Genomic DNA, 25243 nt, shown 5'->3' with positions numbered 1-25243 from the left:
CAAGGAATGGACATTAGACCAGTGGAAATCTGTGCTTTGGTCTGATGAGTCAAAATTTGAGATCTTTGGATCCAACCACCGTGTCTTTGTGAGACGCAGAAAAGGTGAATGGATGGATTCTACATGCCTGGTTCCCACCATGAAGCATGGAGGAGGATTTGTGATGGTGTGGCGGTGCTTTGCTGGTGACACTGTTGGGGATTTATTCATTTATTCAAAATTGAAGGTATACTAAACCACCATGGCTACCACAGCATCTTGCAATGGCATGCAGTTCCATCCGATTGGCGTTTAGTTAGACCATAATTTATTTTTCAACAGGACAATGACCCTAAAAACACCTCCAGGCTGTGTAAGGGCTATTTGACTAAGAAGGAGAGTGATGGGGTGTTACGCCAGATGATCTGGCCTCCACAGTCACCAGACCTGAACCCAATCGAGATGGTTTGGTGTAAGCTGGACCGCAGAGTGAAGACAAAAGGGCCAAAAAGTGCTAAGCATCTCTGGGAACTCCTTCAAGAGTGTTGGAAGACCATTTCCGGTGACTACCTCTTGAAGCTCATCATGGCAATGCCAAGAGTGTGCAAAGCAGCAATCAAAGCAAATGATGGCTACTTTGAAGAACCTAGAATATAAGACATATTTTCAGTTGTTTCATACTTTTTTGTTAAGTATTTCATTCCACATGTGTTAATTCATAGTGTTGATGCTTTCAATGTGAATCTACAATTTTCAGAGTCATGAAAATAAAGAAAACTCTTTGAATGAGAAGGTGTGTCCAAACTTTTGGTCTGTACGGTGCCCAGGGTAAGGACATGTATACCATGTATACCAGGATGGGGTGTGTGTGTGTATACAGTTAGGTCCAGAAATATTTGAACAGTGACACAATTTTCCCGAGTTGGGCTCTGCATGCCACCACATTGGATTTGAAATGAAACCTCTACAATAGAATTCAAGTGCAGATTGTAACGTTTAATTTGAAGGTTTGAACAAAAATATCTGATAGAAATTGTAGGAATTGTACACATTTCTTTACAAACACTCCACATTTTAGGAGGTCAAAAGTAATTGGACAAATAAAAAAAACCCAAACAAAATATTTTTATTTTCAATATTTTGTTGCGAATCCTTTGGAGGCAATCACTGCCTTAAGTCTGGAACCCATGGACATCATCAAACGCTGGGTTTCCTCCTTCTTAATGCCTTTACAGCCGCAGCCTTCAGGTCTTGCTTGTTTGTGGGTCTTTCCGTCTTAAGTCTGGATTTGAGCAAGTGAAATGCATGCTCAATTGGGTTAAGATCTGGTGATTGACTTGGCCATTGCAGAATGTTCCACTTTTTTGCACTCATGAACTCCTGGGTAGCTTTGGCTGTATGCTTGGGGTCATTGTCCATCTGTACTATGAAGCGCCGTCCGATCAACTTTGCGGCATTTGGCTGAATCTGGGCTGAAAGTATATCCCGGTACACTTCAGAATTCATCCGGCTACTCTTGTCTGCTGTTATGTCATCAATAAACACAAGTGACCCAGTGCCATTGAAAGCCATGCATGCCCATGCCATCACGTTGCCTCCACCATGTTTTACAGAGGATGTGGTGTGCCTTGGATCATGTGCCGTTCCCTTTCTTCTCCAAACTTTTTTCTTCCCATCATTCTGGTACAGGTTGATCTTTGTCTCATCTGTCCATAGAATACTTTTCCAGAACTGAGCTGGCTTCATGAGGTGTTTTTCAGCAAATTTAACTCTGGCCTGTCTATTTTTGGAATTGATGAATGGTTTGCATCTAGATGTGAACCCTTTGTATTTACTTTCATGGAGTCTTCTCTTTACTGTTGACTTAGAGACAGATACACCTACTTCACTGAGAGTGTTCTGGACTTCAGTTGATGTTGTGAACGGGTTCTTCTTCACCAAAGAAAGTATGCGGCGATCATCCACCACTGTTGTCATCCGTGGACGCCCAGGCCTTTTTGAGTTCCCAAGCTCACCAGTCAATTCCTTTTTTCTCAGAATGTACCCGACTGTTGATTTTGCTACTCCAAGCATGTCTGCTATCTCTCTGATGGATTTTTTTCTTTTTTTTCAGCCTCAGGATGTTCTGCTTCACCTCAATTGAGAGTTCCTTAGACCGCATGTTGTCTGGTCACAGCAACAGCTTCCAAATGCAAAACCACACACCTGTAATCAACCCCAGACCTTTTAACTACTTCATTGATTACAGGTTAACGAGGGAGACGCCTTCAGAGTTAATTGCAGCCCTTAGAGTCCCTTGTCCAATTACTTTTGGTCCCTTGAAAAAGAGGAGGCTATGCATTACAGAGCTATGATTCCTAAACCCTTTCTCCGATTTGGATGTGAAAACTCTCATATTGCAGCTGGGCGTGTGCACTTTCAGCCCATATTACATATATAATTGTATTTCTGAACATGTTTTTGTAAACAGCTAAAATAACAAAACTTGTGTCACTGTCCAAATATTTCTGGACCTAACTGTATGTATGTATGTATATATATATACAGTATACCAGGATGGAGACATATATACCAAGATGGGAACATTTGTAACAGTATGTACCTAAAATATGGACATATATACCAGGATGGGAGCATATATACTAGGATGGGGGAGATATTTACTAGGGTAAGGAGCATGCATGCCAGGATGGGTTATATATTTACCAAGATGGGCCCAGAATGAGGGACATTTACCAGGATGGAAGATATATATACCATGATGGAGGACATATCTACCTGGAAGGAACCCAGGATGGGGTATATTGGAACAAAATGGGGGACCTTACTAAATAGTGAGGGTGTAGGGCAACTTGTATGTCTTTATAGCATTTAGAACACTACAAGGGCCCATACATCTGACCAACATGCGGAGAGAAGGTCCTAATTTTACATCGGCGCCCATCAAACTCTATTTATGCCACTAGCTCTACTCTTCCCCTGTCACTTGTAATCATATGCCATCAATGGGGCGAGCAGGGCTGTGTGTCATGCTTTATCTAGCTTTCCAAAAATGTTACAAGTCTGTAAGACCTCTGTTTTCTCAGTGGTAGAGAGAACAACAAAGAAGGGGACAGGGGTTTACAACAGGGTTGCCAACTTGACTTTTTTTTCTGGACAGCTTAGAAATAAATCACAGACAGCCAACTTTTTTTATAGACACACTGTAAGGCTGGGGCCACACGGGGACTACTGCGATCCACTTGCATGACACTCGGCTCATGCTGGCAGTACAGCAGAGCCGAGTGTCATGCATGTGTCCTTCCAAATGAGGTCCGTTCGTGCGAGCAGACCTCAGCTGCAGGGGGTGGGCTGGCACGGAGGAGGGGAGGGAGGGATTTCTCTCCCTCTTTCCTGCGTAGCCGGCTATTGCCATTCTCGCACTGCACTAGCGGTACACCGGAGTACCGCGAGTGCAGTGCGATTTTTCTCTCGCCCCATTCACTTGAATGGGTGCGAGAGAAAGAGTCTCGCCTTACAGTCGCAGCATGCTGCGATTGTTTTCTCGGTCCGATTAGGGCTGAGAAAATAATCGCTCATGTGTGCTGACACACAGGCTAGAATTGGTCCGAGGGAAATGCGATGTTTTATCACACTCCACTCGCACTGTTTCTCTCGCCGTGTGGCTTAGGCCTTAAACTACAATAAATCATTCAAATTTTAAGTGATGTGTTCTTTACAATCCATAATTTTGATGTGAAGGAATCATTCACATTCACTGTAAACTAGAAAATGTTATAATTACAGTCATAATATTCTGTACAATTTTCTCCAGCTTCAAATAATCACAGACATGTTGTTTTATGGACATAGTAAAAAAGTGGCTTATTTTTATGAACTTCCACAATTTCTGGACGGTTGGCAGCCTTGTTATATATAGATTTATACAGCGTGGTCATGCGAGAAAGCATTTAGATTTCTGGAGTGGGGATCTGGGGTAAACAGAGAAGAGGAACTATCAAAACGTTGAGCTGATACATGAAATCAAATGAAGACAGCAGCACATGGCCATATGCAGACCTTACATCCACACTATGTTACTGGGAGAACAAATCCTCAGGAGTTGGCTGCAATTTTATTAGCTAAAATGAATGACAAACAGATTTAAAAATCATTGTTGCCATAGCATAGGTGTCCATAGCTCTAAATCTCTGCTCCTTCTGGGCTTTTCAATCTAGAGATGTCAAAAGGAGATTTTTGCAAGAATTGCCGACTGTCATGGTGGCATCAGGATCTGTAGAAACTACAGATCTTGCACTCTGTCTTCTAACTTCTCTGATGTCTGTGATCAGGGCAAGGAGACTCGGGCATCAACCCACAGACTTGTAGTTCATAGGCAGGCTAGCAAGAGTTAATCTCTGCTGGGCTGCTTGTTAATTTTCGGTTACATGTTATGGGAGAGCCAATCACATTCACTCCCCTCCTACAGTTAGGTCCAGAAATATTTGGACAGTGACACAATTTTCGCGAGTTGGGCTCTGCATGCCACCACATTGGATTTGAAATGAAATCTCTACAACAGAATTCAAGTGCAGATTGTAAGGTTTAATTTGAAGGTTTGAACAAAAATATCTGGTAGAAATTGTAGGAATTGTACACATTTCTTTACAAACACTCCACATTTTAGGAGGTCAAAAGTAATTGGACAAATAAACCAAACCCAAACAAAATATTTTTATTTTCAATATTTTGTTGCGAATCCTTTGGAGGCAATCACTGCCTTAAATCTGGAACCCATGGACATCACCAAACGCTGGGTTTCCTCCTTAATGCTTTGCCAGGCCTTTACAGCCGCAGCCTTCAGGTCTTGCTTGTTTGTGGGTCTTTCCGTTTTAAGTCTGGATTTGAGCAAGTGAAATGCATGCTCAATTGGGTTAAGATCTGGTGATTGACTTGGCCATTGCAGAATGTTCCACTTTTTTGCACTCATGAACTCCTGGGTAGCTTTGGCTGTATGCTTGGGGTCATTGTCCATCTGTACTATGAAGCGCCGTCCGATCAACTTTGCGGCATTTGGCTGAATCTGGGCTGAAAGTATATCCCGGTACACTTCAGAATTCATCCGGCTACTCTTGTCTGCTGTTATGTCATCAATAAACACAAGTGACCCAGTGCCATTGAAAGCCATGCATGCCCATGCCATCACGTTGCCTCCACCATGTTTTACAGAGGATGTGGTGTGCCTTGGATCATGTGCCGTTCCCTTTCTTCTCCAAACTTATTTCTTCCCATCATTCTGGTACAGGTTGATCTTGGTCTCATCTGTCCATAGAATACTTTTCCAGAACTGAGCTGGCTTCATGAGGTGTTTTTCAGCAAATTTAACTCTGTCCTGTCTATTTTTGGAATTGATGAATGGTTTACATCTAGATGTGAACCCTTTGTATTTACTTTCATGGAGTCTTCTCTTTACTGTTGACTTAGAGACAGATACACCTACTTCACTGAGAGTGTTCTGGTCTTCAGTTGATGTTGTGAACGGGTTCTTCTTCACCAAAGAAAGTATGCGGCGATCATCCACCACTGTTGTCATCCGTGGACGCCCAGGCCTTTTTGAGTTCCCAAGCTCACCAGTCAATTCCTTTTTTCTCAGAATGTACCCGACTGTTGATTTTGCTACTCCAAGCATGTCTGCTATCTCTCTGATGGATTTCTTCTTTATTTTCAGCCTCAGGATGTTCTGCTTCACCTCAATTGAGAGTTCCTTAGACCGCATGTTGTCTGGTCACAGCAACAGCTTCTAAATGCAAAACCACACACCTGTAATCAACCCCAGACCTTTTAACTACTTCATTGATTACAGGTTAACGAGGGAGACGCCTTCAGAGTTAATTGCAGCCCTTAGAGTCCCTTGTCCAATTACTTTTGGTCCCTTGAAAAAGAGGAGGCTATGCATTACAGAGCTATGATTCCTAAACCCTTTCTCCGATTTGGATGTGAAAACTCTCATATTGCAGCTGGGAGTGTGCACTTTCAGCCCATATTATATATATAATTGTATTTCTGAACATGTTTTTGTAAACAGCTAAAATAACAAAACTTGTGTCACTGTCCAAATATTTCTGGACCTAACTGTATATATGCAGGCTGGACACTTCCATTAGTGCTAGCTATAGTGTACCTATTCTGGTCAGCACAGGTCATTTGATCCTGAATTACTGGTGGTTGTAATGCTTTATTGCTGTGTACAGTTGTGGTGTTGCCTTTCTTTTTTTTGCTTTTCTCCTTAGTTTCTTACTGTTTGTTCCTGTCAGTTTGCAATGTGTCTGAGTTTTGGGCTTTCCCTGTCTCTCTAAATCTGTGTTGCCATCACACTGCTGCCCCTTCCTTCCTTGAGTGAATAGATTAGCTCTGGTTAGGAGAAGGGCCAGGCAAGGGACTCAGGCGTCCCCACCATTAAGGGTACCCTGAGGACAGGGATAGCCTAGGGTCCCCTACCATAAGGGACAGTTTAGGAGCCCCCTGTCTCTCATTCATTAGGGGTAACCCTGAAGACAGGGATAGCCTAGGGTCACCTAGCATAAGAGACAGTATAGGAGCCCCCTGTCACTCGCTATCCTGCAGTCACAATGTGACAAGTGGGAGGTCCTAATCAAAGACTGACAACTTTCCTTGTACAAATGTCCATACAGACATATGTAAAATATATCTTTGTACCGTGTTAGCCAGTAGAGATAAAAAAATTGTTTAAAAGAACAGAGTCCTCAGTGGTTGATACCTTTTAATGGCTAACTGAAAAGATGGTAATAATTGCAAGCTTCGATGTGGCCAGACGCACAAGGTAACTGATTGAATTTGCATACCTGTTTGTAAACCATGCTTTATCTGTAACTGTACTCTGACATATGTATATTCTGTAGATTCCCTATTGTATATATTGTAGTTTCTAGTGTGGCTTTAGGCTGATTAAATTATATAATTAATCTTGGGCTGTTCTGTTATCTCGGGGGGGTCACTCAGAAATCCCCCGCGCTGGCTACCAGTACGTCACAATCGGGGGGTAACAAGTGGGGGTCACCCCTCCTTTATACCTCCCGACCGACAGACAGAGCACGTGACGCGCTCTCTAGCGCCCCTCTTATAGTCAGGCCAATTATGGAATTGCCCGACCATAAGCAAGGAGGCCGCTATACTACTTATGCCGATTATTGAAGGGTCCCCGGTGAGAGTAAGGTATATATTCCCCCGACCACCGCGGGCGGAATATATAAAATCTCCCCGAATCTCACTGGCCTCCCCACAATAATCCTTGGCACAATTCGCTGCCACCAACCGATTTACGGTAACTATTAGCCGAACACACAGACGTGGGATTCAAGATCGAGATAACAGAACAGCCCAAGATTAATTATATAATTTAATCAGCCTAAAGCACACTAGAAACTACAATATATACAATAGGGAATCTACAGAATATACATATGTCAGAGTACAGTTACAATCAAAGCATGGGTTACAAACAGGCATACACAGTTCCAGCAGTTACCTTGTTGCGTCTGGCCACAGGGGGGCGCTGTACCCAGGTTTCTAGGATCCTTCCCACAGATGTTTCCTACACGTGCCCCCAGCGAAAAGAACACTGGAAAATGGCCGAAGTAGGGTTATCAACCTGGGCAATCCAGGTCCCCTCCTACCTTAGTGACCTCACAGGGAGCACTGCTCCACCCCTGGCTGGAGTTATGGACAAAATCCACAACATGGAATATGGCCATAACTTGGCCTGGGAGCGTCGTAGGCGGACGCCAATGCTCTCATTGTGACAGTTATGAATTTAGCTACAGAACGAGGGGACTCATGACCTGCCTGCCAGTTCCCCATTGGCTGATATCACGCCTGGGGCATTTCCCAATGTCCTGCTCCCATAAAAAGGGTGTGCCGGCATCGTCCGCATGCGGAGACACCATTTTTATGGTTGCCATATTTATCGGAAATATGGCTTGCGAGATATGAACCATTTTTTACTGGAGTCGTTCTGTCTGGCTATTTCCATAGCCTTGCTAACTAGCTAGCAGCCCCCACTACAGGGTCACGGCAGGGAGTCATCCTGTGTCCATTGTCCCCACACCACCTCATTTCCATATCACAGGACATGGCCATGGAGGTGTAAGTGGAACACTGAGAACAAGAAGGGAGGGGGCACTGCCAGGGAGTGATGAGGGATTATGACTGGAGTCATAATTCATCTTCATATCCCGGGATTTGCCTCACACCTCCCCCCTTTTGAGGGCGCTAGGGGGCAGCACACTCCGGTGTTCCCCCGTGCGCCCGTCCGCGACCTCTCCTTGTCGGGACAGCCCGTCTGCGTTACCGTGGTCACGGCCCCTTTTGTGGCGAATGGTGAAGTTGTATTGCTGGAGCGCAAGGCTCCATCGCAACAATCGCCCATTCGTCCCAGAGACGGTGTGCAACCAGCTGAGGGGATTGTGGTCCGTCTCCACGATGAAGTGGCGCCCGTATAGATAGGGTTGCAGACGCTGCAGGGCCCACACTATGGCCAGGCACTCCTTCTCCATCGTGGAATAGGCAACTTCCCTCGGTAACAGCTTCCTGCTCAGGTACAAGACTGGGTGCTCTTGGCTCGCAGAGTCCACCTGGCTGAGCACCACACCGAGGCCGAAGTCACTGGCGTCGGTCTGTACTACAAACGGCCGCGTGAAGTCGGCTGCCTGTAGCACGGGCGGGCTGGACAGGGCGTCCTTTAGGGCCCGGAAGGCTGTCTCGCAGTCCATTGTCCAATCGACTGCAGAGGGCAGCTTCTTCTTGGTGAGGTCCGTCAAGGGCTTTGCCAGGCTACTATAGCATGGAACAAACCTCCTATAGTACCCAGCGGTCCCCAAGAAGGACATCACCTGCTTCTTGGTCCTGGGGGTGGGCCAGGATGCGATGGCCTCCACTTTCTCAGGCTCGGGCTTCAGTGTTCCCCCGCCTACCCGGTGACCGAGGTACTGGACCTCGCTCATGGCCAGCTGACACTTGCCCGGCTTGATGGTCAAACCTGCCCGGTGGACCCGCCTGAGCACCTGTGCTAGATGCTCTAGGTGATCTTCCCAGGTGGGACTGAAGACGGCAATGTCATCCAGGTACGCGGCCGCGTACCCTTCAAGTCCCTTGAGCAGGGTGTTGACCATCCGCTGGAAAGTGGCAGGGGCATTCCTCATCCCGAATGGCATCACCGTGGACTCGTACAGTCCAAATGGGGTAATAAAGGCAGAGCGTTCCCTGGCCTTGCGAGTCAGGGGGATCTGCCAATATCCCCGGCTCAGATCCATGATGGTCAGGTACTGAGCCCCGGCCAACTGATCGAGCAGGTCATCGATGCGTGGCAATTATTACCATCTTTTCAGTTAGCCATTAAAAGGTATCAACCACTGAGGACTCTGTTCTTTTAAACAATTTTTTTTCATACAGACATAGTGGTCAATCACTAAGTAAGATTGCCCATTTGATGAAAAAGCCCATAGTGGGCAGAGATATAATTTTAATAAAATACAAATGTCACTGAAACATTTCCCACAAACTCCCATTTCAATCTGCCGAGCTTCTCCAACTCTATATTATGGTGCATGTCGATAGGATTGTATTTTAATATGATAGGTTCCCTATAAGCAAGGGTTTGAAAATGCTTCCCCTATTCATAAACTTCTGCGTGGTGCCTTTATTGCTTCTTTCATTTTGTTTGCCTGGTCTTTTCAAATAATCAAAAGATATTCATGAATTATTTGCTTAGGATATAAAAATACAGCACTCCTGTCATTAAAAGATCACGATGACGTAATGAAGATCTGTAAACTACCGATCCTAAGCCTAGCATTACTCGATGCATCTATGGACACAGAGCCACGATGGCCACCTGATAGAACAATAATCTATTCGTCAGTAATAAACAGCGCTACAATTATAATTGTCTTTCCCCAAAATTTATATCCAATTGCAGTTTTAAAAAATGCAATCTGCCATATACTAACGACAATCATTTTTCTTCCTATAGAGGACCTTCTTTTTGTTTGTGTTTTTAAATTTCCCATACAATTCCAGACATATGGGTCTTTTTATTTAGTGTCCCCAATATGCAATAAAAGCCGTACCCCCAGAGTATTCTGTGAACAACGTGCCCTTGGTAAACACAATAAAAATCAGAATATTGGGTGCAATAAATAAGAATAAAAAGCAAAAACTGGAATACTCATGCAAGCATCGCGAAAAAAATAAGATCAAGAACTGATGACAGGTCATCTTTAAGTAAGGGATGTCATATATGAACTCTGTCCAGACTCAATTCTTCTATTTCAGTTTATTTTCCTAATTCTTGGCAGGTATTATCTGTGCCTACAGTTACGAGCTGACATCATCAGTGGCCGCCTACCCTGCTCTTTTGTTACTCACGCCCTACTGGGGTCTTATACCGTACAAGCTGAGCTTGGTGACTATGACCCTGAGGAACATCATGGGAATTATGTGAGTGAACTTCGATTCTCCCCTAATCAGACAAGAGAGCTGGAAGAGAGAGTAATGGAGCTGCACAAAACGTACAGGTAACAGCACACAGATGAGGTGCGGCTAAGAGCAACCAGGTTGACTGTTTAAATAATATATATTCACCTCATTCAAAGTTCATATATAGATATAATGTATAATAATAGGCTGCAGGTACGATGTTGTTCGTCGTTCCTGCGGCAGCATACATCGGTTTGTGTGACACCGCAGGAACGAGGAACCTCACCTTACCTGCGTCCGCCGGCAATGAGGAAGGAAGGAGGTGGGCGGGATGTTACGTCCCACTCATCTCCACCCCTCCGCTTCTATTGGCCGGCCACTTAGTGACGTTGCGGTGACGCAGAACGCACCTCCCCCTTGAGGGAGGGATTGTTCAGCAGTCACAGAGACGTCGTTGAACAGGTATGTGCGTGTGACGCTGCCGTAGCGATAATGTTCGCTACGGCAGCAATCACCACATATCGTCCGTACGACGGGGGCGGGTGCTATCGTGCTCGACATCGCCAGCAAATGCTAGCGATGTCACAGCATGTAAAGCGGCCCTTACTGTTTTGCGCGTCAAACAATTTCACCTCAAAACCAAAGCGGGATAAAAAATCCCTCCACTCTTCAGCGCTAAAGAGAGGACAGAAAATTCAGTGTTTAGTCCTTTCATGCCAGGTGAGACGCATACAGAGAAGCGAAGGCCCCTTTGGAAACAATGAACATTCTCTATGTAGCAGTGAGGTCGGAAGTTCTGTACCTTACCCCTGCAGATGTTGTGTCATGTGATAGGGGAACACTGCTTCCCATTGTCCTGTGTCGCTGCCAAGGATTCAGAAAGCTGCAATTATCTGCATGGAAAAGCTAGTTTATTTGACGCTTCCCTGTATAGATAACTTCCATTACAACTCATGCCGCTTGCTGCTGTCACAGACGTGTATATGTTGTATGTTTGGCGTGAAGATACAGTATATGCCACATCATTTATATTATTTTCATGTTTGTATATTTCTAACCAGAGGAATGACTCCTGCTGAGGCTGAAATTCATTTTCTAGAAAATGCCAAGAAGCTGTCAATGTATGGAGTCGATCTTCACCATGCCAAGGTAACGGGCCAGAGATCATTCCCCAGGGTCAGCTTGCTATGGAATGATCCTTTTCATACTTCCAGCATGCATCACCTCTTCCTGGTCACACATTCCGGAATCACAAAGGCCTGCATTGCCACTCTTGTTAATAGGTTGTACATCTACAAAATGATCTTTGGTTTAAGGGGCAACTACGGCTTAAATAACAATTCCTCCAACAATAGGAAAACCATTTGAGAAAAGATCTCAGCAATTCCTTTGAGAAAACATACAGTACAGGCAAAATTTCAGCTCCAGATTTTAGGTTGCTGTACAACAGCCTGTAGTCTACTGAGGGACCGACAAGCCACATCTGAATTCTTAAGGTGTAATTACACTGCAAGATAATTGTGACCAAGCGTCATTAAAAACGCTCGTTTCATGATTATGTTGCAGTGTAAGGCCTGTTTCACACGTCAGTGAAAAACACAGACTTTTTCACTGACGTGTTAAAAACGCATATATCCCTCTGTGTCCAGTGATTCACAGCACACGTGGGTTATCCATGTGCAATCCGTGATACGTTATCTGTCATCTGTGATTGCACATGGATGTATACTCACCTGTCCCCGCTCTTGCTGTCCGTGGTGCTGAACTCTTCAGCTCTGCTGTGTTTCCGACCCTGCTGCAGCTACTTCCGGGTCGGCTGTGCCTGCATACATGAATATATCAAAAACTGGAGGACAAAAGGTGGCTAATATGCAAAAGAGTACAAATATTTATTAAATGATAAACAATTCATTACAAAGAGTCGTGGAGAAGATGAAGCAGACATGACAAAACACTGGCACAATAAGGTAATATAACAATTAGTACAAAAAGCTGCACAAGGGACCAGACTGGTAATATACAATGCAATGACAATGTAAGTACATGGATAATCTAAAGAACATACCCAGTGCAGCCAAGATAACAAGTGATAAAGTGCCAGAGTGCAAATGAAGAAGGTCTGGGTATGTTCTTTAGATTATCCATGTACTTACATTGTCATTGCATTGTATATTACCAGTCTGGTCCCTTGTGCAGCTTTTTGTACTAATTGTTATATTACCTTATTGTGCCAGTGTTTTGTCATGTCTGCTTCATCTTCTCCACGACTCTTTGTAATGAATTGTTTATCATTTAATAAATATTTGTACTCTTTTGCATATTAGCCACCTTTTGTCCTCCAGTTTTTGATTGCTGCCTGTGGTGTGCATCCTGTTCCACGGTTTTAATTTCATTGTTTTTCCGTGGTTTTCTCTTTATTGACATCATGTTTTGTGCCTAATGGATTGCTATGTTATTCTATACATGAATATATGCATGAAAATAAGCAGCCAGCTCTGAAGCAGCAGCCAGCAGAGGCTGGAGACAGCATCGCTGGAGAAGGTGAGTTAAAAATGCGTTTTATTTTCATTGTCTGTGTTTTTCTGGTACATGTTTCCTGGACTCGAACCACTGTATGGTCCGTGGGATATCAGTGATCCAGAAAAAAATGGACATATCTCTGTGCGGAGCACACGGACACACGTGTACGCCGCATGTAGACACAGTCAGTGACAAATCACTGATGTATGCGCAGACCCATTGATTATAATGGGTCTGCGTATGTCCATGATTCTGGTACGTATAAAAACTAGCACATACGTACCAGAATCACTGACGTGAGGCCTAAAGAGGCTGCCAATCACCCAATGAATGAGAAAAGTATTTGTTTATAAAGTGAAATTATCTTTTGTGTAGCATTATCTTTTGTGATCCTCTATGGCAGCCAATGCACCCTGAGTTTATTTGTATCATCCTGTGTAAACAGGGCTCATGCTGCTGAGAACAATGGCAGCCTAGTGCCTTGAGTGATTGTGCATCATCCTTAATAGGACTTCTGGTGCTGAGAACAATGTGTAAACAGGATTCACACTGCTGAGAACAATGGCACCCCATGAGCCCTGAGTGATTGTGTATCATTCTGTGTAAACAAGACACACTCACTGAGAACTATGGCAGCCCATGCTCTTCAAGTTCTCATTCTCCTTTTCATCAAGTGAATATTGCTGACGTGCAATACCTGACACATCCTATGGACAAGAGTGGCACTGTTTTTGAAAAAAAAAAAAACAAAAAAAAACAAACACTCTTTTCATAAACTGATAATAAAACAAACAATCATTTTGTTGATTTAACGCCAACATATTTATAATTTAGATATAACACCATGTAATTCAGAGATTACACAGTGAGGTAATGTGATAAGCCTGCCTGTAGAGAAAAGCTATTAATGCACAAGTTAAACTGTGGACACTGGGAATTAATCTGATTGATTGTGGTGGGTTAGTGCATTCCAGGGAACCGGTGCAGCACTAGAAAATTCTTGGGGACTGAAGTAGGAGGTTCGTCTTATGGAGAATGTTAATGCAACTTCGTAGTAGCCCAAGTTGACCTTTGTATCTAATTCTGACTTGTTTTTTTCATTGGCTCTGCAGGACTCTGAAGGTATAGATATAATGCTGGGAGTTTGTGCCAATGGGCTCTTGATCTACAGAGACAGGTTGCGAATAAACCGGTTTGCCTGGCCTAAAATCTTAAAGATTTCATACAAAAGAAGCAACTTTTACATTAAGATCCGACCAGGGGAGGTAAGTGACATGACAAGTGTTCTAGAGAGACAAAGGAATGGAGAGGAATGTTGTGTCTAGGAATAGTGCCAACATTTGTATAGATTTCATCTGTAGGTTTTCTTATTTCTTTGGAGTATTATTTTATACTTATTATCTGTTTAGTACGAGCAATTTGAAAGCACCATCGGATTTAAACTACCTAATCACCGAGCGGCCAAGCGGCTTTGGAAAGTCTGCATAGAACACCACACGTTTTTCAGGTTAGTATCAGACTCTCCATCATGGGGCGGAGGGCTATGGTCATCAGTTTATAATTGTATTGTACCCAATACATCACAGTAATGGCCATGGTATTGTTCACATTATGTTAAGGTTTAATTTGTAACAAATGTATCATTATTGGATTGAAACAAAGTAATGACTGTAATGGTATCCTTCATGTTTCTAGTTTTACTAAATAGAATAACATAGTAAACTATGATATTACACCAACCTGTCAGTATGGAGGCCAACTGATGGAATCAGACCAAACTCAATATGAACACTAGCTGAATTTTTCTCTACACTCGTCTGTAAAAACGACAATCGAGAATATCGGCCAAAAGGTAGAAGAGAAGTGGGTATGGTCAATGGCAAAGCTGTAATTGTATTTTAGATTCATTTATCCAAGTAAACATCAATTAGCATATAGGAAGATGTTAAACCACAAGTCCACACAAGGAATGAAATACGTAGATCTTTATTGGAATATGCAGAAATCTTAAAAACTATAAATCGGTTTAAAAACAAAAAACATTTAGGTGCTTGGGGAAAGAGTTCATGTTACAAAATCATTACGTATATTACATATATTATGAATTATTAAAAAACCCAAGATTGCACTAAAACACTAAGGGGTACTTTGCACGCTGCGACATCGCTACTGCGATATCGTCGGGGTCAAATCGAAAGTGACTCACATCCGGCGCCGGTAACGATGTCGCAACGTGTAAAGCCTAGATGCGCCGATAAACGATCGCAAAAGCGTCGAAAATCGGTGATCTATGTAGCGTCGGTCATTTTCATAATGTCGCACCAATAAGAGATACGATGTTGTTCCTCGTTCCTGCAGCAGCACACATCGCTGTGTGTGAAGCCGCAGGAGCGAGGAACATATCCTACCTGCGTCCACCGGCTATGCGGAAGGAAGGAGGTGGGCGGGATGTTTACGTCCCGCTCATCTCCGCCCCTCCGCTTCTATTGGCCGTGTGACGTTGCTGCGACGCCGCACGACCCGCCCCTTTAGGAAGGAGGCGGGTTGCCGGCCAGAGCGACATCGCAGGGCAGGTAAGTGCGTGTGAAGCTGCCGTAGCGATAATGTTCGCTACGGCAGCTATCACAAGATATCGCATGTGCGATCTGGGCGGGTACTATCGCGCTCGGCATCACTAGCCGATGCTAGCGATGTCACAACGTGCAAAGTACCCCTTAATCAATGCATAACACCGGATTGTTTGCGGTAGAGTTTCTTAGATAAATAGTGAATCACGAGAGATGTAAAGTACAATTGAACCAGTCCGTTCCAAATGCACAAGATATGTTAAGAAGAGAAAATTCTTCCCAAAAACTTTCTCTAATTTTATTGATGCAAAATATACCTTTCTAGTGTGCAATTTGTCTTGTGCTTCATAGCTGTAATGGTTATGGTTTGTAGGATTCACAACTGTGAAGATGATAGAACGTATGATAACTTTTGGCAAACAGCTATGTCCTCTGAGTCCCCCATCCAAGAATTCATGTGTTCTCTATGCAAGTAGTGGAGTTAAGACCCTATCAGACGATTGACGAGTGAATATTTATCACATCATTATCATGCATACAAGCTCATTATAACTCAAGCAAATGTGTAACGATTGTAGTCATTGGAAAGTCACTAGTCGTTCGTAAAAGCATATATTACGCCTTAGGATCAGGTGGTAGCGACTTAATAGACAGTGACTTGTTTTGACGACAAGCGCTAATTTTTAAGTGAGTTGAGAGATCTGGTTTTGCGAGAATTGAACAATATTCTGATCACTAGCAACTATTACACACTGTGAATATCGCTCTGTTTTTAATGATATTGTAATTTGCTGTGCAATTTTTGCCCCGTCTACTAAGGGCTTAAGTCACTACTAGACTCATCAAACATCAAACTGCTCAATCCTCTTTAGTTCCCTAGAAATTTCTGTTTACTTTCTTGTAGCAATGATGTGACCATAATGTGACCACTGCAGCCAATTACTGGGGGCAGCTTTGACATTGGGGTGAGTGGCACAAGACCGCTGAGGCCAATGAATCCGTAGTCACATTGATATATATGGTATGTGACCTCTCTAGGGAAGTAAAGACAGTGTACATAAGAGTGATGGTATTGGAACAACTGTCCAGTAAGTAATGGTCGAGTTGGTATTTTATGCCCTTTACTACATTTAGGCTTTTTTTGTACCATTCTGGAAAGTTCCAACAACCCCTCACTAAACAACTTCTAAAGAAATGACTTTCATAAAAATAGTTAATAACACATTTTTCAGAAAACTGTTTATCCCATAAAATGACTGTAATAATGAATGCGGCTCAGAGTATTAATATGCAGGTTACATCTTGTTCGTGTTCAGGACGGTTGGCATATCTCATACCAACATACTGACAGCTAAGTTAATATGCAGATCATGATGGCACTGCGGTGGCAGCGCCATGTGTAGGGTCAGAGTAGGCTGGAGAAGAATGACAATGTTGTCTGTGTGGAGGCCACATCTATAATAACACAGCAGGTTGAAAATATTTTTGGATAAACACTCTGTGCTATGAGCAGAGAAGGAACAGTAAAACCCTTCTTTTCATATTCCAGACTGGTGTCCCCAGAACCTGCCCCTAAGGGTTTCCTAGTGATGGGCTCAAAATTCCGATACAGTGGACGCACACAGGCACAGACGCAGCAAGCAAGCGCCTTGATAGATAGACCTGCCCCTAACTTCAAGCGCTCCGCCAGCAAACGCTACACGCTGTCCCAGAGTCATGAAGGAGGTATGTATGGGTGTAGAACCTTGCGGAAAATAGTCATGAAGCTTGAATATCATGATTGGGTCCTAGTAAGGGCTTTATCTACTCTAAAATCCATGTAAAAAAGCTTTATGTGAACATACCCTTAAAATCACTAGGCTGCATATTAATATTCAAAGGGGTTTTCCACCTCTGGGGACAATGTTTTACTTCATTGGATGTATTTGGCAATAAAAATCATCTTTGCTATTGGATTTCATAAAAAAATTAACCTCTTTGTGTTCCTACATAAAGTTGATATGGTTTGTGGTGATATAAATCATCTGAGAGGATCTCAGAAAGAGAGGTACAAACTGCCTGTCAGACCATCATAGTGGGCTTACTGATGGATTCTCAGTTACCTCATTCTGCAGCCAGCAATCGGCAGTGCAATGCCGAGGTTATAGAAGGCAAATGGTGCAAAATGTTTAACTAAACCGAAAATTGATTTTCAGCCCCAATTACATGCATTTAAGTAAAAATGAACAATACCCCAAAGGTGGACAACCCTTTTTATATGATTTTGACCCCGATTATTAAAGGGGTTATCCACTACTAGGACAACCCCTTCTGATTCCACGTTTTCCCCGGGTAAAATAAAAAAGCCTATACTCCCCTCCCAAGCGGGTGCCGTTCCAGCGGTGCCACGGTTCGCATTTCCACGGTCCATGTGACATTGTGATGTCACGCAAGCCCCACGTCCAATCAACGTCGGCTTCTGTCTCCTTGGCTTCGGACCAAATGAGTTAATCAGGAAGTGAGGACTGCGGCTGCCACTCACTTCTTGTTGATTATTCTTGTGTCCGAAGGTGGGGAGACAGAAGCCGGCGCTGATTGGACTCAGGGCTTGCGTGACGTCACAATGTCACGTGGATCCTGGGAAGGGAATGCTGGAACGGTACCGGCACGAGAGGTGACTTTTTTATTTTACCTGGGGGAAACGTGCGATCAGAAGGGTTTGTCCTAGTAGTGGACAACCCATTTAACATAAGTCATTGCTGTCTTTAGGCTTTTCTAAACAGGCTGCAGTCAATGAAAACCACGAGTCTACACCAGAGAAAAACCACGAACCATCTCAACATGAAGAAGAGGAAGAAGGGGAGGAAGTCACAACTCCAACCAAAATCAAGGAGCTGAAGGTGAGCTGAAGGTGGTTTCTGGTGCAGGCAGATTGTAATGCTGATGTAAGTACAATGATCATGTGATTCCAGAAAAAAAAGATTTTCTGAATTGGAAATGAAAATTTTAGCCAGCCATTAAGATTATTCTTATCTTAGAGTTATCAAAACGATAATTACAACTTTTTACAATGTGTGAACTGCGGAATTTATAACTTGATGCACATTGTTGATAAACCGCTTCACTTTTTAGAATTACCGTACATTGAGTTGTGCAACATTCGTATTTATACTATAGTATTGGTATACTGTATGCTTTGTCATGAAACAAAGTATATACCATAGTATACAAAACATGTCACAAAAAAATGAATATGTGCACAGCAAGTTGTTTTGACATAGCAGTGTTTGTCAATTTTTTTTACGTTTTTTAGCTGTTTTTGGGGCAGGTTCCCAGCAGAATCCGCCTTAAAAACATTCACATACTTTTCTCTCTTCTATCCCTCTCTTTTGTACATGGTATATCTTTAGTTTTCACTGAGAGAACGTGTACCCATTATATTCTATAGGCCTTTTCACAAGCACTGATGATCTGCAGAGAAAAACAGGAGACATGTCCAATTTTGATATAGTTTGAAGATGAAAATCCCTAATCCAAGACAATGATTGTCATCTGTGTGGCATCTTATCGGTATTTGTTTTCCACTGTCTAATGTGGAGGAGACGCTTTTTTTTTGCATATAAGAGAAACCGATGCCACACTGATAGTAAAAACAGACACACAGACCAAAATCAGATGAAAATTGGATCCAGCATAGTGTTGAAATACGATCAGTTTTTCTCATACGAAATAAGAACAAAATCAGACTCTGAATGAGGCCTTAGTTTGGTAGCTGAATCACCCAGTGATATATTGTCATGTCCTGCAGTGGCCACTTTCGGAGCAATGCAGTGGTAGTACATGCTGCCTACTTGAATGAATAGGTCACCATGTAATACCATGCTGATTCTTACACAGTGGTAGCTGATTTTTGGAGATCTCTGTCTGGCTTACCAATATGTCCTCTGGGTATTCATCTGCCCTAAACGTTCCTATGCATAGGGATTGTCCTAATGAGACACAAGGGTACATTTACATTGACTAGAGTGATTATCACACCCATAGGGTAAAACCAGATATAAAAGAATACATGAATAATAATTACAATTGTGACACAGTACCACAGTAATAAAACATATGTACTTAATAATCAGATTTTGCAAGATTTTTCCAATGCAATAGTTGTGTCTATTCCTGCATGTGAACCGTCTGGATAGCTTACAGTTGGGTAGTAACAAATGCTTTTATTGTAGCAGAAAGTTCCTTGTCACTTGTAAGCCTGGGAAAAAGTTACACTTTCTTATTTGTTTTACCTAATCAATGTCATACTGCAGTAACAGAATTGCTAGATTTCATTAAAAATCAAACTGAACAGTAGATTGCGTTTTTCACTTTAAGGCCTCGTTCACACATCAGTATTTTGCATCAGTCTATGTCAGCTTTAACGGGAAGTGGCTCCAACAGTTTTAAATCTTTCCATTACAGTATTTCTCCCTGTTGGTTCCTATCCTGATCCTATATCAATGTGTGAATAAGGCCTAGGGCTTGAGCTGCGCAACAAATTTTGTAGCAACACAAAATAAATTACAACTATCGCCTAGGCCTTCTTCAAGACAACTTCATCAATAACACTGCTTTATAACCTTGAGCTCTCCTCTGATAGTTTCTGCAAAAAAAAAAATTGCTGCATGAAAATTTCAAGTCTAGATCACGTGTGTAGTTTTGTGAGCCAAAGCCATAAGTGACATCAAAAGGCCTGGTAGCAATCGTGTATTAACGGGTTTGTCAGGCACCACTCGCTTCCACATTAGGAGGTGAGCCGTGTCGATGACGCGATGTGTACAGATGCCTACAGGGGCACGGGGGTATGATGAAACTGTCCAGTGCTAGAAAATAAGAAGGGTGGATGATTGCTCAGGTATCCCAGCAGGTATCTGGAGGTATGGCGATATCGGCACTGCTCATCCCAATGCAGAACTCAGTGGTGCCGGACAAACGGTGAGACCCCCCCATTTCTAATCTGTAAGCAAAAAGAAATAAACACAAAAATTCTTTATTTGAAATAAAAGACAAAAAAGAACACCCTCTTTCACCCCTTTATTAACCCCAAAACACCCCTGCAGATCCAACGTAATTCACACGAGGTCCCACGACGATCCCAGCTCTGCTACATCTGAATTCACACCGAACGGTCATAGAACATGACTGCCCGCTGTGAGGTTCAAGCAGAGACCGAGCTGCGTGAACAGCGGTGACATCACTCAGGTGATTTCCGGTCACAGCTGGAGGTTTCCATGGTCCTGGGAACAGTGGGGCAGTAAAAACACCATGCTATACTCCACAAGTGTAACAATACAGAGCTCAAGAAATCCTTATTTATTAATTTACTGACTTTTTTTTTTTTTTTATTTCCAATGCTTCTATTCCAATCTAAATTGGGTTTTACAGGTTGCTAAAGTTCCCTGCAGAACACTTCAGAACACAAGAGTATAAACCTCAGAACAAGATTCCCACGACCAGAACGTCACATCCATAGCATTGGTAGCTTGCAGACATTGTTCTCATGCCTGGCACACATATATTCACAAACAATAAAAATCCCAAGAAAACCTCCCACCATGAAGATGCATGGACCACCAAACCAATACACTATATGTAACTACTAATAAAGGACATTATTTCTTCGGTAGAGGAGACCCAGGTCTAACCTTCTGTGACACATATGGAAATGGTGCACGGGACACAACTTGGATCTGAGCTAATCTGTGCGGTTGCTTCTGATTTGCATATAAAAAAATATATAGATATATTATGAAATAAGTTTATTTAAAGGGAACCTGTCATGTTAAAAATGGTGTCTGATCTCCAAGCAGAAGGATATAGAGCAGGATATATTTTTGTGGGAACAGATTCAGTCTAACTTGTATTTTATTCATTAAAATCCCTGGTGTTTGTATAGGAGTCCAGTAGGCGGTCCTACTAGTGATTGACCGTCTTCACTGTACTACTGTGCATGCAGATTTATCTCTTGGCCAGTAGTAGGACTAGAGGAGTCAAGTAGGTGGTCCTACTAGTGATTGACCGTCTTCACTGTATTAAGGGGGTGTTACACGCAGCGATATCGCTAGCGAAAGTACCTGCCCTCGTCGTTTGTGCGTCACTGTCAAATCGCTGCCCGTGGCGCACAAAGTCATTTGGAGCTGTCACATGTACTTGCCTGCCTAGCGACGTCGCTGGGGCCGACGAACCGCTTCCTTTCTAAGGGGGCGGTACGTGCATCGTCACAGCGGCGTCACTAAGCGGCCGCCCAATAGAAGCGGAGGGGCGGAGATGAGCGGGACCTAACATCTCGCCCATATCCTTCCTTCCTCATTGCCGGCGGCCGCAGGTAAGCTGCAGTTTGTTGTTCCCGAGCGATGTGTGCTGCCTCGGGAACGACGAACAACCTGCTTGCTCATCCATTAACGATTTTTTAAAAAGGAACGATGTGTCAACGATGGACGATAAGGTGAGTATTTTCCATCGTTAACGGTCGTTCCTTGCTGTCACACGCAACGACATCGCTAACGACGCCAGATGTGCATCGCGGAATCCGTTACCCCGGCGATATATCGTTAGATACGTCGCTGCGTGTGACGGGGCCTTTACTGTGCATGCAGATTTACGTATTTGTCAGGCACTAGTAGAACTAGAGGAGTCAAGCAGGCAGTCCTACTAGTGATTGACCGTCTTCACTGTACTACTGTGCATGCAGATTAATCTGTCGGGCCAGTAGTAGGACTAGAGGAGTCAAGTAGGTGGTCCTACCACTGATTGACAGTCTTCACTGCATTACTGTGCATGCATATTTATCTGTCGGCCAGTAATAGGACTAGAGGAGTCAAGTAGGTGGTCCTACCACTGATTGACAGTCTTCACTACATTACTGTGCATGCAGATTTATCTGTCAGTCACTAGTAGGACCACCAACTGGACTCGTATACATACAAACACCAGGGATTGTAATGAATAAATTACAAGTTATACTGCATTTTTTCAACAAACCTATATATCCTTCTGCTGTCTATACTGTGCTGTCCACATATCGGACTGTTTGTACAAGGTGACAGGTTCCCTTTGAGTCATTTGATTTTGTCCATGTGTTTCTCGCCATATGTATAAACATATATATTTCATGTGCATTTTGTATGTTTTCTTTTTTATGTTATTTTGTACATTGTGTATTTGTTTGTAGGCTTCTGTATTCTTATGTACACTTAACCTTGCTGTATATTTTCAGATATGATTATATGATTTATGTCATTTTATGTCCACAAGTAAAACACAGATCCAAATGTTTTGTTGTTGCTTATCTATACTTCTGTGAATCCATGTATGTCTGTATGTGCTGCTGTGTTTCTCACACTTGCTTGCTTCTGTTTCTTGCCTATTGCTACCAGTCGGAGCAAGAGAGCACCCCCCGGCACAAGGAGGTACCCACCTGTAACCAAACATCCATTTACCTACCCTAGTTCCCATTTACCTTCCCTAAAACTAGCATCCAGCTAGTACCCATCTATTCCCTGATGTACCTTAGTACTTTTGTCACTGTGGATCCCATCAGCCTATCCTAAAATCTATCCTACATCCTATTCACCTATTAACCCTTTTTCGAAATGCATTAAATCAGCCCTTTGGTGGTCAATGTAATAGATTATTGGGCCTTATATGCAGTCCTCAGTTTATTCATGAAAGTATATCTCCGGATGTACACATCAATAAAAAACAATACAAATAGCATAGTCCAAGAGAACATAGTCTTAATGAATGTAGCCAATGCTGTTCTAATCCAGGGATGGTAAAGAGGTGTATATAACCGATGTGTTACAATCCTTTCTATTACACTGTTGGATTTGGGCATACGAACGTAATTTTCACCTTGACTCTGGAACAGAAGATGAATTCTGAAAATATTTTAAATATATTTAAAGGGAACCTGTCACTATGAAAATAAAGTCCAGTCTAAGGTAGCATGTTATAGAGCAGGGATAGAAGAGCAGAGATTTTTGGTCCAGTGAGCGGTCCTATCAGGGACTGACACCTTTCTATACATGTGTGCAAATTGCTGAGATTGCTGTCAATCACTGATAGGGACCACCCACTGGACTGAAAGTCCCAGAAAGAGCAGCGATATAAATGATTAAACCACAAGTTATACTGACTCTTTTCTCAAAAAATTGTGTATCAGCCTACTCAGCTCACCCGGCTTTATAACATGATGCCTGCAGATTGGACTGCACTTTCATGGTGACGGCTTCCCTTTAAGACTGTGTCCTTTAAGTACTAAAAGGGACATTCCAGTAATTGCAAAAAATACAAAAATATTCTACACAACAAGAAATTACATTTACTGTATGTGCACACGCTGCAGAAATATTCTGCATGAAATATGCACCTTCTGGCAGAAAAATGAGACCAAAAAACGCACAGAAAAACTCATGTGTTTTTGGCGCTTTTTTTTACAATGTGTTTTTCAATTAAATCGATTGCAGGAAGAGATAAAAAACGCCCCAAAAAATGAAATGCTGCGGATTTTTTTTCTGCACCAAAATCTGCAAAGTAAAAAAAAGCACAGCATATCAGAAATCTCATAGACTTTTTCCCTGCCGCCCATGACAGCACTACCTGAGAGATAGGTTCCGCCCACATCAGGACAGGAAACCCACTGATAAAAAGGCGGTATCTCTCCTCCACATCAGTTTGGTTTCCTGTCCTGGTATGGACAACCCATTGCTGTCCCAGGTCCGACCCTGTGTGGAAGCCTAGTACTTACCAGAAGCCGGTGCTAGGGCCTGGATGCACTCCCCCTCGGGCTCAGACCTCTTCGGCGGTGTGGCGCAGGCCTGGAGCGGGAGCTCGGCCCGGCGTCGCTTCAGGGATGTGCGCACTCACAGCGGCCGCTGGAAGGCTTGTCCCTGCTGTGCAGCACGCTGGAGTGAAGCAGGACGCTCCGCACTCCACTAGAGCAGTGTCTACGTCTTGGGCAGAGAGGGCGGATGCCTCTATTGACCAGATCTGTCGGGCGGCTACTTGGTCGTCTCCTGGTACTTTCTTTTGGCACTATAGGCTGGACTTATCCTCCACAACTGACCTTTCCTTTGGGAGACGGGTCTTACAGGCGGTGGTCCCTTCCTAAGGTGGTGGTCTATTTAAATCTCTCAGGTGGTGCTGTCATGGGCGGCAGGGAAAAATCTTAATTACTCACCGGTAATGGGATTTTCAATAGCCCATGACAGCACCCTTAGTCCCCCCCTATTCACTGGTTGTGGGCACCCTTCGGGGAGTGTTAGAGTTATTGGTTTTTTTCCTTGGGTGGTGGTATGATTAATCTGTTTGTTGTGTTTTGTTGGTCCTCTCTGGCTCTGAAAACCTACTGATGTGGAGGAGAGGTACCGCCTTTTTATCAGTGGGTTTCCTGTCCTGATGTGGGCGGAACCTATCTCTCAGGTGGTGCTGTCATGGGCTATTGAAAATCCCATTACCGGTGAGTAATTAAGATTTTCTGGCATCAGGATAGGTAAGCAGATTTTGGTGGAGATTTCTCAACAAAAGTATAAAAAAAAATGCTCCATGTGCACATAGGCTTAAGGGGGCTTTACACGCTACGACATCCCTAATGCAAACTCGTTGGGGTCACGGAATTTGTGACGCACATCCGGCCGCTGTAGCGATGCCGTTGCGTGTGACACCTATGAGCGATTTTGCAT

At 43.3% G+C, this 25243-nt stretch overlaps 1 protein-coding gene across 7 annotated transcripts in view; it reads left to right on the top strand.

The window, feature by feature from the left end:
* EPB41L1 (erythrocyte membrane protein band 4.1 like 1) overlaps positions 1-25243 on the top strand; it is a 214776-nt gene that overhangs the window by 147317 nt on the left and 42216 nt on the right. For 4 of the 7 annotated variants that reach the window (XM_075349828.1, XM_075349830.1, XM_075349826.1 and 1 more), the window contains 7 exons: positions 10332-10550; positions 11514-11601; positions 14085-14237; positions 14382-14479; positions 17089-17264; positions 18288-18418; positions 22937-22969. In XM_075349828.1, coding sequence (XP_075205943.1) covers positions 10332-10550; positions 11514-11601; positions 14085-14237; positions 14382-14479; positions 17089-17264; positions 18288-18418; positions 22937-22969 — 898 coding nt within the window. The remainder of the gene's footprint in view (positions 1-10331; positions 10551-11513; positions 11602-14084; positions 14238-14381; positions 14480-17088; positions 17265-18287; positions 18419-22936; positions 22970-25243) is intronic. The other 3 variants (XM_075349831.1, XM_075349829.1, XM_075349833.1) reach the window with 1 other exon arrangement.

This window comes from Anomaloglossus baeobatrachus, chromosome 5 (assembly GCF_048569485.1).
Source record: "Anomaloglossus baeobatrachus isolate aAnoBae1 chromosome 5, aAnoBae1.hap1, whole genome shotgun sequence".
Lineage (NCBI taxonomy): Eukaryota > Metazoa > Chordata > Amphibia > Anura > Aromobatidae > Anomaloglossus > Anomaloglossus baeobatrachus.
The sequence above is the reverse complement of the archived record's forward strand: the minus strand, read 5'-3'. Positions and strand labels throughout refer to the sequence as shown.